This window comes from Condylura cristata, unplaced genomic scaffold, assembly GCF_000260355.1.
Source record: "Condylura cristata isolate star-nosed mole 26May11 unplaced genomic scaffold, ConCri1.0 scaffold00016, whole genome shotgun sequence".
NCBI lineage: Eukaryota > Metazoa > Chordata > Mammalia > Eulipotyphla > Talpidae > Condylura > Condylura cristata.
Genome location: NW_004567117.1, coordinates 38,265,235 through 38,282,819, shown reverse-complemented (window position 1 = coordinate 38,282,819; position 17,585 = coordinate 38,265,235). Strand labels below are relative to the sequence as shown.

Sequence of the window (17,585 nt, the reverse complement as noted above, 5' to 3'; positions counted from 1 at the left end):
GAACTCGTGCTGCAGTGGCTCCGGAGAGCTTCATCATGCTGCGCTTTAATCCGTTGCGCCACCAGGGAGGGCCCTGGGTGACACTTGCAAGGGCAGTCGTGAATTCGCAGCACCTGCTGTCCACAGGGTGACACATCCATCACTGCAGTGCTCACAGACCTGTGTCCACTCTCTGGTTTTCTTCCGTTTTCAAATTACAGGAAGCTGGAGGACGTCCCGGGCGGGCGCCATCCCTGCGCTCCCACAGATTTGGCGCTGGCTCCCCCAGTGACTCCCCACCAGGCGTCTTCAGGTCTTCCTCTGACTGGCCTCCTTTATAAAGACAGCATCTCCACAACAACAAATAGCACTTTGGGTGTGAACAGGCATTCCCAAGACTCTTCCCTAAACCGCTGAGGCCCGTGATGCCCCGGGCTGTCTCAGCGCAGAGCCGGGCTTCATGACTTTCTTTGGGGGTTCTTCATCTAGACGGCCTCTTTGGGGGTTCTTCATCTAGACGGCCTCTTCCTCTGCTCCCAGACAACAGCTTGGTTCTCATTCTCCTCCAACTCTGCCTCTCTGCTTCGCGGGTCACCCTGCCTGCCTCCAGCCTTGTCCTACAGCAGGTGTCTCCTCAGTCTGTTCTTTTCCCCAGTCAAGTCCCCACGTTTGCCGTGGGTGCACCTCACTTTGCTTTCAGCAGCGCCTGAATCTGTCCCCCTAGTCCACTCCTCCTGCCTCCATTTCAGGGCTGGGTCCGCTGCGCGAGCACCTTCGAGGAGAGGCTCATACCCTGGCTGTATCACTCAGCGTCCCCCAAACCTGCTGCTCCTGTAGGCCTTACCCTGGGATACGTCCCCCATGCCAGCAACCAAAGTCACTCTCGCCCCGTCCCCCCTCCCATGGTCGCACACTGGGAGTCCCCGAGTCACCTCTAATTCTCAACCTTCCCCAACCATAGGCTTCACAGCGCTCACCCGTTACTGCTCTAGCTCTTACAGAGCTTTTCCCACTTTGTCTGCTCTCAAAAGGGAGATTTCCCAAATGTATACCTGGTCTTGTTCCTCCCTCGTTTATTTTTTTAAAAAAAATTAAAAAGCGTATCATGGCCCTCCCTGGTGGCGCAGCGGGTTAAAGCACAGCACTGAGAATCTGAAGCCACTTCCGCATGAGTTCGATTCCCGCCTGCCCCGGAGGAGACCACATGGCGAGCCAGACCTCTCCTGACCCGCCCGCTGCTTCCCTCAGCAGTGTACTTCGTCGATCTGCCTGTTCTGCTCCCCACTCTGTCTCTGGTGAAGCCTCTCACCGCCCCTGAGCCTCTGGCCTGTACCCCAGTTCTGTATGAATAAATAAATAAATCTTTAAAAAAAAAAAAGCGTATCATGACTTTTGAGAACAATATTCTCACCCCCAGCCAGGACGCCATGATATAAGGCTCCATTTTCCAGTCTTTCCTGCTCCCATTCGCTGCCTAGACTGTTCATCGATCCTGGTTTGTGCCATACACGCTGTTTCTGTGCTCCTTTCGTTCCTGTAAGACTTTAGCTCAGATCACTTCTTCTAGAACATTCTGTGGATTGCTCGGCCCACCAAAGATTGGGTTGGGCCACCCTCTTCAGGCTCCCATAAAGCCTGAATGCTGGCTTCTTACATTGTCTCCGTGGGAAGGCTCACACCCACCACCCTGTGCACTTCTCACGGAGAGGGCTGGCTTTCTCATCTCTGTCCTCAGCCTTGTGTGCTGCTTGTCATGTGGGAATTGAGCAAATGCACACACACACACACTCAAGGTTTGTCAAATGATTGACATTATTGGGAAAATCCTGCACCTCAAAAATAAAATATCCAAAACAACAGAAGGCATTTATCTGTCACAAGAATTATATTCAACTAAAGTTTCGTGAAAAAAACAAGTCTGGATATAACCCTAAAATTTTGTATGAAATACAGAGGTGACTTTACATCATGACTGAGAGGTCTGCTTCTTCATTAGAGGAAATCGTGTTTTAAATAATGCCATCGAATTACTTCAAGAAACAAGCACGCCTCTCTCCCAAGCCAATTCAAAATGCATATGTAAGTCAAGCCAAATTAATAAGAGAAAACAGTTCCACAGCGAGCCCTAATCCTATTAAGAGAGTTGTCAATCTGGGTTAGTCGTGAAGAATAATGCCGAGCCCCTGCTGAGCTATATGATTTAGTTACACCTGGTGTTTGTCTGCTGTATTAAGGGCATCGTTTGTGTTGAATAAACATGAAGACAGAAGAAAATCTATCAAAGAACAGACTTTCAACATGTTACACCAACAGCCCCATTGGAGTTGAATTTAAAATCGTCCTCTTAAAAACAGACACAGCCCTGCACCCCTTGGCCAGCCTCCACCAGGCAGGGAGTGCTGGGGCTGCCCAGTGGGGTCCGAGACACTGAGCCCCCTTCCTCTGAGCACCTGTTTTGGTGGCGAGGCCAGGAGGCCCCTGGAGGCCCGTCTTCCTTCTCCCTGTCCCACACCCCCACGCCGGTTCAGCTCTTTCTCCCCACACCGTTGAATGTCCTGAGGGGGCTGGGAAGGAAGGGCCTGTGGCTGCGACCATGTTCTCACCTCATCGCACACTGTCCCTTACAAGGTGGGTATATACGCTGCTCCTTCCCAGACAGCAGGCCTGCCCGAGAAGGGAAGGGACCTCCCGAGGTCACACGGCCTGAAAATGGCCAGGCAAGATTTAACCTCTTAATTTAAGCCACGTTCTGGCTGTCAGGACCTCCTGATTCCCCTGCTTAAATGCACTCTGGTAACTAACCAGGCCTCTGTGCCAGCTTTGTCCTCCTAAGGTGCCCTGAGCCACTGGCCTAACTCCCACAGGCACTGACCCCCCATTTCCACCACCACCCCCCTCTCGCCACACACAGGGCCCCTGCTCGAGCTGGAATGGGGGGGCGGGGTAAAGAGGGTACTCACACTTCAGGGCCCACAAATACTAGGGAGGGCCTGACGGGTCAGGAAACATGGCCTCTAAGAAGAACCCAGAACTGAGGACCTAATACCAAAAGGACCAGCTTGTGAGAAAAGTAGGGCTGTTTTATCAGGCTTGGGATCTCTAGAAGGCTCACTCCCATGAAATGGGAAGGTTTCCCTTATGACCCAAGCTGCCGCCAAGTGCAATATCACAGTATGAATCTACTGGAGAGAAGCCACATTACAATAACGCTGGCATACAATTCAAAGGGCAGAAAAAAGGGGAGACATGTAAGGTTCGGGAGACTGACCATGCAGAATGGGTGGGACCCAGACTGGAGGGTCCTAGAATCTGTCATCTGCAGGGAGGAAGCTGCCACTTCCCAGAGCAAGAGCCCCCGGCGGCTCCCCAAACCTCGGAGAGGCTTCAGGACTGCAGGAAGGAGTCCACAGGCATCTGATGCCTCTGCTTATACCATTAATTTTGATTTGGGCAGGGCCTCTCTGCACAGGTTTTAATCAGTCCTTGCCTTTTGCAAGTCTTTTGTTATAAAGTGTCTTTCAATTTAAAATGAATCATTCTAGCTCCACACCCCTCCTCTCTACCATCAGTTCATACATCTCCAATGCTGACACGTATAGCATCTCCATCAGGATTATTGCAATATCTATACATATGGCGAGGGGCCATTGTGAGGTCAGAGGTCAAGTGCAAAGAGAGAAGGTCTTCTGATGAGGCTGATTATTCCCAGGCAGGAGACACACGTCTCCAGTACATATCCGCCAGCTGCCTCTGAGGGTTATTCTGTTTTTGAATAACTGTGACGTGCTTAATAAACTCCAAATAATTCAATTGTCTAATCCTAAACTATAAGACAAACAATATAACCTCAATTTACAAGTAATACAGTTCAGAGAGGCTGTGTAATGTGTCCAACGTCACACAGCCTAAGCATGGAGGTAACTTTCATGCTCAGACAATCTGATTCTCAAGCCAGCATTTGACCTCTACACGTGCTGCCCCGATGAAAAGACAGATAAATCAGCAGCTGTGAAAATAGAGCTTTTCATGCGACAAGGATCTGTACTTCTAGTATTAAGGTTGCTGTGGTCCCTGCTGATGGCTCCCTGGCGCATTCAGTGAACACTTATTGTCTACGTCTACAGGCCAGACACTCCCTGGGCACTGAGGCTCACTGTTGAGGAAGTTACAGCCCTTGTCTTCTAGAATTGTGGAGCAGAAGCTCTTAAACTTTAACAAGCACTGGAATCACTTTGAAGACTTGTTAAATCACAGATTTCTGGTCCCACCTCTAGGACTTCTGAATCAGCATGTGAGTCCCAAGAATGTGTTTCTTACAGGTTTTGGGGAGATGCCTAGGAACCCTACTTTGAGAAAAACCTGGTAGCCATTGCGATGATCATGAGTCCCTCTGTGAGCTGTGAAACAAAGTAGAACTCCGTGGCTCTCCCTTCTCTATTCAAGAATGAAGGTGCAATAGTCCTCACTGAGGTCCTCCTTGGAGGAGGAAGTCACCCCAAAGCATCTCCGGGGGCAGCTGGTTGAGGTGTGCTGCAGAGGAGAGAGCACAGCCGTGATAGCCATGTCCAAGGCAGCTGGCTCACACCCCTTTGCCCACCCAACTACCTGTCCCCCCAACCCCCAGCAGCTGCTCTGTCCAGGTTCAAACCTTGTGACGGCCACAGAGCTCAAACCAACCAGAGGGGCTGGAGAGGGGGGAAGTGCCAGCACTCCCCAGAACTCCTGCCTTTTCAAATCGCCTACACTTCATTCGGGGTGCATCAGTGAGGGTAGCTGTCCTGTACTGACGAGAGCTGGGCTGAAGTCACGCTTGTCCACCCCCTGCAGCATGTCCAGGGGAGGATGGATCCTGAAGGCAGACAAATAAAAAATAGAGAAATGGAAGATTGGCTGGGAGTCCCTGGGGATTAACTAACTAATTAATCCCACAACAATTTGATGAGGAACTAATTAATCCGTTAAGCACTTTGAGAGCCAAGAAATAGCCAAGTGTGGAGAGAGGCTCCCCTACCTGGTCACCTGGGCAGTGAGGGCGGGTGCCCTCCTGGAAGGGCTTCAGGGAGAGGACCCAGCCTCCATGTCTGGCCTCCTCCAGATGTTGTTTCCAGGGCCACGCTGGCTGCCACTCTGCCCAGAGAACCCACGAAAAGAAGGGAGCCCGGGGTGTGGCTGCAGCCTCATGAAACATCAGCTGGAGAAGGAAGGAGACTTGGAGCCTCAGAACTAGACAAGCATCAGGAGAGCCACTCAAAGATGGAAAGTAGTTTACGTGTCACCTGGCGAGCATTCCTGCACTTTTCTAGGTCCAAAGCTAAGAACAATCGCCTAAGCAGCCCCTGGAGTGTCTCCCCCTCCACTCTACTGGAAGGGGGAACAGCATCACCTCGAGAGGGAGATGCAAGGGCTGTTGGATCCTGTAGTCTGCTAATTTGCACACATGTGGGTCTCTGCTCTGATTTAAAATAGCAGCATCTCAAACTGCCAGCCTCTGCCTCTGGCCCTGGTTGCGCAGCGAGACAGCCAAGCACGCCAGCCGATTCCTTCATCTTCAACAGGCCTGTGTTTTCCTGCTGCTTTTAAGATGGCTGTTTGCAAGATGGCTGTTTGCATGTCTTGGAAGAGTCCATTGATCTCTGTCTGCTCGTGTTTCCCCACCAGAGTGAAATGGACGAGAACCAGATCCAGATGGCCGGAGGTGATGTGGATTTGCCTGAAGACCTCCGGAAAATGGTGGATGAAGATCAAGAAGAGGAAGAAGATAAGGATTCCATTCTCGGGCAGTTACAGAATCTTCAGAACATGGACTTAGATACCATCAAAGAAAAGGCCCAGGCCACCTTCACAGAAATCAAGCAGTCAGCGGAGCAGAAGTGCACCGTGATGTGAAGGCAGGTAGACAGGCCGGAGGCGGGGACCGGGTCTCAGTGGAGGTGACCACTGTCCTGTGGCCACCATCAGCAGGCTAGACTTTAACAAAGTGAACACAGGAGCCCTCCCTTGTGGCCTAAGTGGTTGGAGCGCAGCACTGTGGAGCTCCAGTATCTCAGTAGATCAGCCTGTTCTGCTCCCCACTCTGTCTCTGGTGAATCCTCTCACCTCTGGCCCATACCTCAGTTTTTGTGTGCATAAGTGAATAAATCTTTAAAAGAAAATAGGGCCTTCCCTGGTGGTGCAGCGGATTAAAGCACAACACTAAGAAGCTAAAGTCATTTCATCATGAGTTCAATCCCCACCCCCGAGGTGACCCTCATAGCGCAGCAGACCTCTCTTGACCCACCCACTGCTCCCCTCAGCAATGGACTTAGTCAGTCTGCCTGTTCTGCTCCCTACTCTGTCTCTGGTGAATCCTCTCACCGCCTCTGCATCTCTGGCTTGTATCCCAGTTCTGTATATGCACAAATAAATAAATCTTTAAAAAAAAAATAATCGCGAACACAGAAAGACCACGACGACCAAGCTCGCTATCAATAGGTAGACAGAAGCTTGATTGTTCTAGATGTCCCTGGTAGACATTAGCGAGCCCCCAGCAGCAGGAAACATACTGTGCTTTGGCTAGAAGCATAGTGAGCGTGAACGCTCAGCTGTGCACGCTGCAGAACATGGATGTGCTCGAAGATCTTCTGGACAGCAAAGGAGAAGCAGAGGTAAATGGCATTTCCCCTCTGACTCCTACCTTGGAGAAGAAGGTCTCCCCTCTCCTACCATCAGTACCAGTCCAGATCCCAGGTCAATATGACTATCTGGGTGCCCGCCCAGACCCAGGCTACAGTTCAAGGGCAAATAACAACACGCCTCCCCTCACAGCCAGGCTCGGGCACGGCTCATGAGGCGCCTCAAGTCTGGCACTTGAACAGATGGACCAAGGACAGCAGCAGGGAGGGAACAGAGGCAGTGGACAGACTTCCCAGGTCCTGGGCACGCCCATCATAGTTCACAGATGAACGGACAGGAGGCCTGAGCTGGGGGAGGGGGCGAAAGTGGAAGGAGGGGAGTTGGGGAGTGATCACGGCTTCTCACTCAGCGTTATAGCCTCTCACCTTGATGGTAGGAGGTGGGTAGTGAACATTAAGCTCTCTCTCCCTCCTCCCACCTCTTTCCCCTCTCATTGGCTGTCCTCAAATACGTGTTTAAGTTCTACCCTGCAGTACCCACTCAGCCAGATAAGCATTCAGAGATGTAAATCAGATCATGTCCCTGCTCCATAAAACCAGCCAAAGACTTTACTGTTATACAGAATAAGATCCAAGCTCCTTCGTTCTGTAACACATAATCCCTCCTGTTTCTCAATCAGCCTCATTCAACACTTCTGGCCACCCTCACACAGCCCCAAGTTGCTCCAGAAGCCACAGCCACACTGGTCTTCGAATTCTTTGTGAGTGGAATTCCACCCAGAAGTAGAATTGCTGGCTCCTCCTTAGGGTTTTGTCTACACTACAAGTAGCATTTTGGGAAGCTACAACATGTACCCCTAGTACATGTGACAAAGTTTGGTGCCATACAAGTTTAATTCATATTTGGAAAACTTGGATATTTTTGTATTTTGAAAAAACCCTTAATTTGGGTTAAATTTCAAAGCTAGCCAGAAGCCGAAATCCACGTGTAACAAATTCGCATGTAAAACAAGTTTAGTCTCCTTATCCTTCATGCATTGCTATCTTCGGATGACGATATATCGTCACCATTTCATCCTCAAACTGGAGAGCTTCTTCTCACATGCTATGTAACTGCTAAAGTTCTAACACCAGCAGGAATGCACCAGTGCTGTTGGCTTGTGGAGTCATTTCGGAATCCCCACAGGATTCCAAGTTGTATAGCTTTCCCGTTCATCCCTTGAATTCATGACAGGACAAGCTCCTGACATTTGAATGGAGACACACCTGGGAGCACCTTGAAAACCTGCTTGAAAGCATCTGGTGTTTCAAGGGGCTAATTAGATTGGTCAGAATATATAAGATCAGCACTTTTAGGGTTTAACGGGTCAGAGGAGAAAGTCCAATAAAAATTGACAAACAAGTATGCATAAAACTACAGTCAACTATAAAAGTAAACTGAAGCTTCCAGTTTGCACCAGAGTGACTGGAGCCACTTTGGGGGGACAGTGCCTTCCTAAGAGGGTGTACCCATGCAGGAGAACCTACTGTGGCCCTGAACCCCGTGGCAGTACAGGCCACGGGCTGCTTCAGCCGAACACTCACATCAAAGGCGGTGAAGGAAACAAGACTGGCGTGAACGGAATATCCTTTTGGAAGTGATCAAATGATTTTTGTGAGCTATTTGGGAAGGAGAGCAAAGAAGTTTGACATTTTTCAAATATCTGAAACAACACTTATGCAAAATTCTAGATAATAGATTATAAAGACATGAAAAAATATATACTCGCCCTAATTAATAATAGTGTGAAATTAGACAAGTTACTTAATCTGTTTACTCGTTTGTAAAATAGAATCCCTCACGGTTACTCATTATACTCAGCAGATATTCTGGGTGCAAGGGACCCAGAGGTGAGATGCCTTTCTCATGAAGCTTAGATTTGAATGAGAGAAACAATAACAAGCAAACAAATAGAGTTATGATCATTTCTGGGGGAGGGTGTGGAAGGTGCCATGGAAAAAATAAGATGACAAGAAAGACAATGTGAACACTTGAGGGAGTGAGAATAGTCCATGCAAAGGTCCTGCGGTAGGAAGGGGCCTGGAGGAGTTCAGGAAGAGTAAAGATCAGTGTGGCTGTGGCTTCTGGAGCAATTTGGGGCTGTGTGAGGGTGGCCAGAAGTGTTGAATGAGGCTGATTGAGAAACAGAAGGGATTATGTGTTACAGAACGAAGGAGCTTGGATCTTATTCTGTATAACAGTAAAGTCTTTGGCTGGTTTTATGGAGCAGGGACATGATCTGATTTACATCTCTGAATGCTTATCTGGCTGCTGAGAGGGAATTGCAGGGCAGGAGCAGGAAGGACAGCAGTGAGAAGGCTAATTCAGTCCAAGCAAATAAAAGAGTAGCCTACAGTGCAACGTTGATGAAGATGGAGTCCGCAGGGAAATATTCCAGAAGTTGAGCCAATTGACTCGATTTGGAAAGAAATATAACAAATTGACTCCATAGGTGCTGTGAAGATGAACTGAGGATGGAGAATTATGCATGTCCTTTCAAAAAGAAAAGGGAAGAATTCTAGAGTGGTGAACTCACAGGGCAGGATGGGGGGGAGGGGTGAAGGCTGCTGCAAAGGGGCATCCCTGGATTTGCCTTCTTAGCTCTCTAAGAGGATTGATGGGCTTCGGGACCATCATCCCCTTGAGATAAATGTCTCTTGTGCTTCCCCTAGACACTCTGAATTCAATTAGTTTAATTAGAAAACAAGTAAAGAGGAATTATCTTAATATAGCTTTGCTTCCAACAACCCAACAAAGCCTAGTTCTTTGGCAGACACCCAAGTTTCCCTCTTTTATTCACACATCCTGAAATAATGCTGTGAATGTTCTATTTGGGGGGAGAGGTGGACCTCTCTTACCCAATAGATCATATTTTCATTGTATTAGTAGTTTTTTCTGATTTAATGAAGTAAGAGCAGTACAAGTGCCGGCCAATTTCTTTTCTCTCTAATCTAATTAATTGTTTGCCAATTTTCATGGTGAAAATCCTACCACAATGGCTGATTTCAGACGTCTCATGTGAGGTCACTGAGACCCAAGTGGGAAGAGATACCCATCGTTCGCTCTCCCAAGCCAAGGAGAGTTGACTCCAGCATACTAGTGGGTAGTTTCAGTTGTTTGCCAAAATGCTTCACAAATCGATGGCCAGCAGGAATATTTTCTCTTGCAGAAGCTACTTGTGTTTGCATCAGTGTCAGCAGCAAGCTCAGAACCCTGGTCGTTGGTTTGGCAAATAATCACTAGTGTGAGCAGTAGCTTCCCTGTGTTTGTACAATGAACACACTCCTCTGGGACCACCCCAGGGGGGGTTCCGAGAGCCCAGTGTGCTCAGTCACAGTACCCAGTGGGGTCTGGGAGGAGGAGATTGGCCTCACCATGGAGGGTGTGTCTCGTCTCAGGGAAACCATTTAATTTCTCTGGGCCCACTCTTCTGCCTCTAAAAAAGAAAACAGGGCGCTAGAAAGGAGACAGCAGACAAGATAACCCCACAAATTTCCTCTCTAACCCTTACACATTCAATCTTATGAAAGAGCAGAGAGGTGAAGCAGAGACTAGATTTTTTATAAAAAAAAGATTTATTTATGCTTACAGACCTGGGGTACAGGCCAGAGGTGTTGTGGGTGAGAGAATTCACCAGAGACTGTGGGAGCAGAACAGGCAGATGTACTGAAATCCACTGCTGAGGGGAGCAAGAGGCAAGATAGGAGAGGTCTGCTGTGCTATGTGGGTCAGCTCCCTGGCGGGGGATTGAACTCCTGCTGCAGTGGCTTCTCAGAGCCTTATAATGCAGTGCTTTACCCTGTTGTACCACCAAGGAGAGCCCGAATTGGAGACTAGTTTTAAGTGACTGTTCCCCAAAATATTGCATAGTGACATTTATAACTTCAAAATTGAACCTGACTCTGTGGTTCAATGCCTGCTCCTCTTTTATTAAACATTGCTAATGTATATATACATATATTTTGTTCACAAACCTCTGAGAATGCATTAGAAATCAGGGAGCAGAGGCAGAATTCCCTAAACTTTATAGGGAAGCCTGGGAAATGGAATTACCACTCAATAATTACTTTTTATTTTGTCTAAAGGCAAGTGAAAAAAATATTGAACACATAATAACTTCTTTTATTCTGTAATTTTGAAAAGATAGCCTTGCTATTTACAGAATTTGATATTGGGTGTGCTTTTTTAAATTTGTATGGCGATAGCCATTTAGATCACCATATATGATGCAGACATAGAGATTCACAAATGTGCTATCATCCTATGTCATTCTTTTTTTAAAAGCAGATTTGGTATCATTATATTTGACCAAATACTTTATCCATTAACCATTTTACCTTTTTCAATCCCATATCATTCAAACACTGAACCGTATTGTTCCTATATTATGTTTTTCCTTTCATTCTCAAAGGAAACGTTACTGCTGATTCTCTTACAGCCATGGGGGAGCACAGAGCACTTATGCCAGAGCCCCATGGAGGCTTGGGTGGGGGAGTACACATAGTCATTAGATTTGGGGATCAATACCTGGGTGTAAGTCCTAGCTCCATCTGAAACCCACTGTACAACCTAGGGGAAGTGACGTAACCTCTCTGCATCTCAGATCATCCGAGAGTGAAAATAAAATATTGAGTAATTCACAGGGTGGTTGTGAGGATTAAATTAGGTAATCCGTGTACAGTATGTACTTGAACGCGCATCTGCTGGCATGGAGTTCGTATTCAGTAAGTAATAACTTCGGGTCTATTATATTTTAACTGGACAATTGAGTCTTTTCAACGTCAGTCCTTGTGTGTGTGTGTGTGTGTGTGTGTGTGCGTTCAGTGATTATATGAGTTGTGATTTCTTTGACTAGAACTAAAAATACCAGAACTGAATGTGAACTGGGGGAGAAGGAGGCCCTGCGATGTCCTCATTGCAGGATTCAAACGCATCTGCTAATGGGGACAGTAACACGCAGACAATCGAATTGGATTGGCACACTTTATGAGATGAGAGACCCTGCAGGGCCTTAGACATTTTCCACTCAAGCCTAATAGCACATTTCAAAGTGAGTACCTGAGGTTGAAACGGCCTCGACTCACTTTGCACCCTCATCCCTGTCCATCCAGGGCACAGGGAACTCGCACTACAGATGCCCATTTCTCTTTAGAGTGTTGTAGGTGAAGCTGTCCACGTAGAATCTTCCAGAAATGGAACTTTCTGCACGCAACCAAGATAAGAGAGCTACTTTCTATTTCACCTTTACCTAACTGAGGGTTCCGTTGAGATTCCTTCCCACTGGCTGGTCCCTACTCACTTTCCCCTCAAATCTCCTTGCCACCTTCAGTTGTTCTCCTACCTGGCCCTTTCCACTCTTAAGACACACCCCATTACCCAGTCACCCCACTCTCCTCCTCATGTGTGGACGTGTTTCCCCGACCACACCAAGTTTAAAGGGGTTTTGGCTGTGATTAAGGTCGGCTCGCTAGTGGGGGCTGGGCAGAGGAGTTTTCTTTGATCTACCTAATGAATTAATGAATGAAACAGAGGTGGAGTTCAGAAGCCAGGCTCCTACTTTTGCTGAAAACGGGCTGATCGCGAGCTGGCGTAGCTATTGGAAAAATGCAGCTTCGTGCTAGAAGAATGAGGGACATGGCCGGGTCCATTCATCTTCCCTAATCGAGTTCTTGGGAAATACACATGTAGATTAGCCCCTAACAATGACCCCCGGCTGATTGCTTGGAGTACCCTCCACTGCGCCCACAATGGTTTTGACTAGCTCTTTGTGTCCTGCACAAAGGAAGCTTCAACCTCTCCTTGTCCGGCTCAGCCCTGTTTCCCTGGCGTTCCTCGCCAGTGGCTGCTGAAGCCCTTTCTGCTTTTCTCCCGAGACTCTGAAATAAACAGTAAATAAAAGCTCACCTCACCTGGGCCTATTAGGGAGCACCGGGAAGATCCAGAGGGAATTAACTTTGGAAAACAAGGCCATAAGCCCCTTAGTGTGTGGACAGGAGCTTAAAACGCTGCCAATCTTTGTTTAGCGGTGATTCTAGGATCAATTTAATATTGGGGAAGTTTACATAAAAAGCATGTCAGTCAAAAGGGAAGGACCAAATAGCAATTAATTATCTCTAGGGCTGCCCTCTGGCCAGCAGCACCCAGCCACTTGGTCTCTGCAGCTGGCCCTGGGACCAGGCCATGCGAAGGGACTATTCTTGGGCTTGAGGAGGGCCCTGGGGGTGGGCTTGACCTGCAGCAGGAGGTCCAGAGGTGTTGCCAGTCCTTTTGGATGCCCACGTCCACAGGCCACTATCCACCGATGCTGACTTCATTTCCTAGGGCAGCTAAGCTGCCTCTACCACTCCAGTGTGGGTTCGATCCCCGGCCAGGGAGCTGAGCCACATGGCATAGCAGACCTCTCCCTGCCTCACCCGCTGCCCTGCTCAGCAGCCTATTTCAGTAGATCCGCCTGTTCTGCTCCCTACTCTGTCTCTGGTAAATCCTCTCACCCCCTGCACCTCAGGCCTGTACCCCAGCTCCTGTATGCATAACAAAGTAAATCTTTAAAAAAAAAGAGAAGAAAAGAAAAGAAAAGGACATCCCACTCAGCCATAATACTTACAAATGAGCTACAGCAGGTAAACCCTGGACAAGGAGCCCAGGGGTCTGAGTTCTAGTCCTGACCCCTCCACTTAAAACTCTATTACTTTAAGCCTGTTTCCCCCTTTGTAAAATAGGGGCAAAGATAGCTTTCCTGCTAACCCTTGAGCACAGTATAAGTTTTTTTTTTTTTTTTCCTCACAGACTTGTGAGGATCAGATCATGGGATGTATATGGAAGGATTCTAAAAAGTATAAGGTCTTAAATCCAAAAAAAGCTATAAATGCACCTCTACCCTTGTTAATTTCCCTTGCCCTTAAAATTATTTTTTTCTGACTTAAGTCAGGAACTGAATTTCCTTTTACTGCAAATTCACATGCTTGCTATTTCTCTTTTTTAAATTTTTAAAGATTTATTTATTTATGCATACAAGAATTGGAGGTACAGGCCAGAGGTGGGGATGGGGCTGAGAGGATTCACCAGAGACAGAGTGGGGAGCAAAACAGGTAGATGGACTGAAACACACTGCTGAGGGGAGCAGCTGGCAAGACAGAAGAGGTCTGCTGCGCATGTGGGTCAGCTCCCTGGCCAGGGCTGGACCTTTGCTCATAACTTCGCAGTGCTGAGACTTAACCCCTTTGCATCACCAGGGAGGCCCCACGCTTACTATTTCAACTCCACTGTTTATTGATTTTATAAAAACTAGAGTCATTTGTGGAATGACCCTACGGGTTGCACATGGCAGAGAGTTAACCACATAACCCTCTCCAACACAAACACCTGCCCTTGTTAATGTCCTTCTAAAGGAAGCTGAAAGGTGGTGGGGGCCAACGTCTGTCTTGCTTGCTTGCTTTGGTTCTTTGTCTCCATGCTGGACATGAAACCCTTTCAGGCCAGCAGCCCTGGCCTTCCCAACTTTTGTGATGGAGTGTGTCCATGCGGGGCTGCCCCCGCAGAAGGGACTCATAAACACTGGTCAGAATGCAGCCGGGACTAAATAAAGCACAGGGAGAAAGAAGCTGCGTGGAAGGCCACGCACTACCAGCAAAGAAATTTTAAGAACGTTGCTTCTGCAGGTCGTTAGGCTTTAAAAAGGTGCTCCGGTGGACATGTAGGCTGGCTGGTGCATCAGATTTCAGACATGCCAGAGCTCACAGTGCCAGGCACAATACCAGCATAAACTCGACAGCCATCAAAACCATCTTTTCACTCGGCCTGTGAGTCTCTCTGGGCCATGGAAATCTTGAGTGGTTCCCAAAGGAGGAAGAAATGCAAGCGGATAATGCCTTCAACCTTCAGGCCCAGGGCCTTCTCCCCAGAAAGCAGGTGGGTCCCCAGCCTGGGGTTGGCCTGGAGAATTGCCTGGGGTGTGGGGGTGAGGGGGGCGGAGAGAAGGAGGGAGGAAACGGTGATTCCCGCAGGACAGCTTGAGAGTGAAGAACCTGCTACCGGGTCTCCCGCGAGGCCTGGGCCCGGCTGTCCCCGGGCCTCCTGGATTCCTGCTGAGCAGCGGGGCGCTGGAGGTCGCCGGGCCAGCGGGCACAGATGGCCCCACCACCTCCTGGGCGGCACTGAAGTTGTTAAAGCTCCAGTTGTTAAAGTCCGGAGGTCCGGGACTTCAGCCTAAGGGTCCGAAAGCAGAGTGCCTGCGGGGGATGAGCGATGGCTTCCAAAGCAGTCGGACCAGGAAGCCTCCTGCTGGGTCTTCCCCAGCCTCGTCCTAGGCGCTCAGCCGACTGGAAGAAGCCAGCCTGTGCCAGAAGCAAGTCAGAGCCGGGAAGACTATGGGGGTGGTGAGCTCTGGGAAGGACAACACTAAGCCTCAGGAGGCAGGTGCGACCTAGGAGTTGGTCCCTTAGAGGCGCGACCGCGGGGAGCCGGCCCTTACCCCCGACCCGGGTGCCCACGTCTGTCAAACACCCCACGTCCGGCCCCGGAGCGTGCTAGGAGTGAGGGGAGCGGGTGGAGAAGTGGGGATGGAAGGCTCTCAGTGCTGGCGCGCGCGGGGTGGCAGGTCGAGGACCCCTGGGCACGGCGAGGGGAAGGTCCGCCCCACGACGGGGGGAGGGGCCGAGGGGAGAGGCGAGGTCCGGGCGGGAGGGGAGGAGCCGGGGCCGGCCGGCTTGCAGTCTTCAGCGCCCCGAGCCGCAGCGAGCTGGGCTCCCACCTTCCGGCTCCTGCAGGGGCCAGGCCGCTCCGGGTCAAGCGTTCGCCCACCGCTAAGCGCGCGCTTCCAGGCCCGCGTCACCCGCCTAGCTTGAATCTGGGTTCGGACCCTCGGAGTTGGACGGCGATACCCGGGAAGAACCGACTGGGTACTTCTCGCAGCCTCCCTAGCAGGCGGCGCTACAGAGAGCTCAGGCCGCGCCCTCCCGCTTCCCTGCGCGCCCCATGCACCTGCCGGGCTGCGCCCCCGCGATGGCGGACGGCAGCTTTTCGCTCGCCAGTCACCTGCTCCGCAGCCCGGGCGGAGGCACCTCGCGTCTGCACAGCATCGAAGCCATCCTGGGGTTTACCAAGGACGACGGGATCCTCGACTCCTTCCGGGCGGAGCGGGACGCCGGAGGCGCGAAGGAGCGGGACAAGAAGCCGGGCGCTCGGGCCGCCTGCCCCAAGGCGCCTGAGGAAGGCGCTGAGCCCTCGCCCGCGCCCGCCTTGGCTCCAGCCCCGGAGTTCGAAGGTAAGGGAACACCCCCGGGCGCTCCGGGGTTCTTAGGGAGCCCAATTTTAGTATAAGCCCTGCTTATATAAGCCCTGACTTATACTAAGTCAGCCTTAACTTTTATTGAGACTTGTGGACGTGAGGTTGACGGATGTGTGCCTATCAGGAACTTCACAGAACCCTTGGGGTCCCTCGAGGCCTTCTCCCCCACCCCTCCTCTACCCATCTCTGAGTGCTCATCGAGCTGGCCAGCGGCCACGGGTAGGCGGGGTAGGCCCAGAGCTAGTCCTGGGGACCGATGGCCTCTGATCCGCCCAGGTCTCCTCGTCCCAGTCTCTCGCCCCCACTGCCTCAAGGAGCCTGGGGAGGCGCGGCTGACCCCGGGGCTGCCTGTCGGGCCGGCCACCGCCGGCGACTCAAAGCTGTCGGAGGAAGACCTGCCCAAGAAGAAGCACCGTCGGAACCGCACGACCTTCACGACGTACCAGCTGCACGAGCTGGAACGCGCGTTCGAGAAGTCGCACTACCCCGACGTGTACAGCCGTGAGGAGCTAGCCAGCAAGGTCAACCTCCCCGAAGTCCGGGTGCAGGTAAAGCGCCCAGATCCGTCTGTCCGTGGGAGAACCTTAGGCCCAAGTTGCAGCTAAAACTCCTGTGCTTCCCGGGCGTGGCTAAACATACATCACCTCCCCATTGGCCTTCCCCGCCTTGACTCACCCAGTGCCCCACAGGAGGTTCGCGAATCTTCCCTGTACCCTATGCATCCCGTCTCTGACAGTCTGTTCCAGTTTATTATAGTACAGTCTCCCTTTTGGGTGGTCTCCCTCTTCTAAGCTAAGAAGAGGAATTGGGGCTGGCTGGCAGGATGGGAAGGCTGACAGCTCCTTATTGGAAGGCAGGATTGGGAGGGCGGGCATGAGATAGAGAGGAAGTGTAGGCAACTGCTGGAAGAGAGGGACCCCTGAACCCCACCTAAGTCACTAGCTGTGCCACACCACCTTGAAAGCCAGGGGCCTGGCGCTTCACCATTGAAACTTTCATGGATTTGTTTAAGAAACTGACTTTTGCTTCTGGGGCACTTGCAAACAAGCTTCCTGCGGCTGCAGAGGCCTTTTCTTTTTATTGTAAAAGGGTTTTTGCTTTAATTAAAGCTGAATTATCTTTAATCCCTGATCATTAAAATATTTGAAAGCTTTAAATATTTGCTAGTCATCTGTGAAAAATCTGGGAGAATTTCCAAATTGGGAGAGTTTACAGAGGCCTGAAAGGGAGACACTGGGAACAAATAGCATCTGAAAGGCAGTGGGACTAAGATGGTACTTTGTGTGTGTCTAATGAATTAGATTTCCAGGAACTGAGGATCCTCAGATATTGGGGGCTTTTAGCCCGTCTTAAAGGCAGGGCACACACTTGCCTTTTGTCTTTTCTCCTTAGCTGGGAGGCTTAAAGCAAGAGCAAAATAGCAAAATGTCATGGCTTGAAAAAAGGGTGGGTCTTTTTTTTTTTTTGTAACCTGGGGCAGAGGGTCTGCAGTGATTTAATTGGAGGGGTGGACATCTTAGCACCTGCTTTTCAGGCAGGATGAGGGAGGATGAGTAGGGAGAGGGAACGTATACAAGGGAAGAGAGGCAAAGCCTTCCAGAGCACAGGCGAGGCCGGCCAGAGTCAGGACCTGCCTTCAGTCTGGACGCTTCTCTGACACCCATTCCTT

General features: G+C 50.2%; 2 protein-coding genes across 2 annotated transcripts in view; both read left to right on the top strand.

Annotated features, from left to right (window-relative positions):
- CPLX4 (complexin 4) overlaps positions 1–5,865 on the top strand; it is a 14,805-nt gene extending 8,940 nt beyond the window's left edge. The window contains exon 3 of the mRNA XM_004683939.1: positions 5,638–5,865. Within this exon, the coding sequence (XP_004683996.1) occupies positions 5,638–5,865 (228 nt within the window). The remainder of the gene's footprint in view (positions 1–5,637) is intronic.
- A 9,738-nt stretch (positions 5,866–15,603) lies between these two features.
- Positions 15,604–17,585, top strand: part of RAX (retina and anterior neural fold homeobox) — a 3,992-nt gene continuing 2,010 nt past the window's right edge. Inside the window, exons 1-2 of the mRNA XM_004684020.1 lie at positions 15,604–15,892; positions 16,208–16,464. Of these exons, the coding sequence (XP_004684077.1) occupies positions 15,604–15,892; positions 16,208–16,464 (546 nt within the window). The remainder of the gene's footprint in view (positions 15,893–16,207; positions 16,465–17,585) is intronic.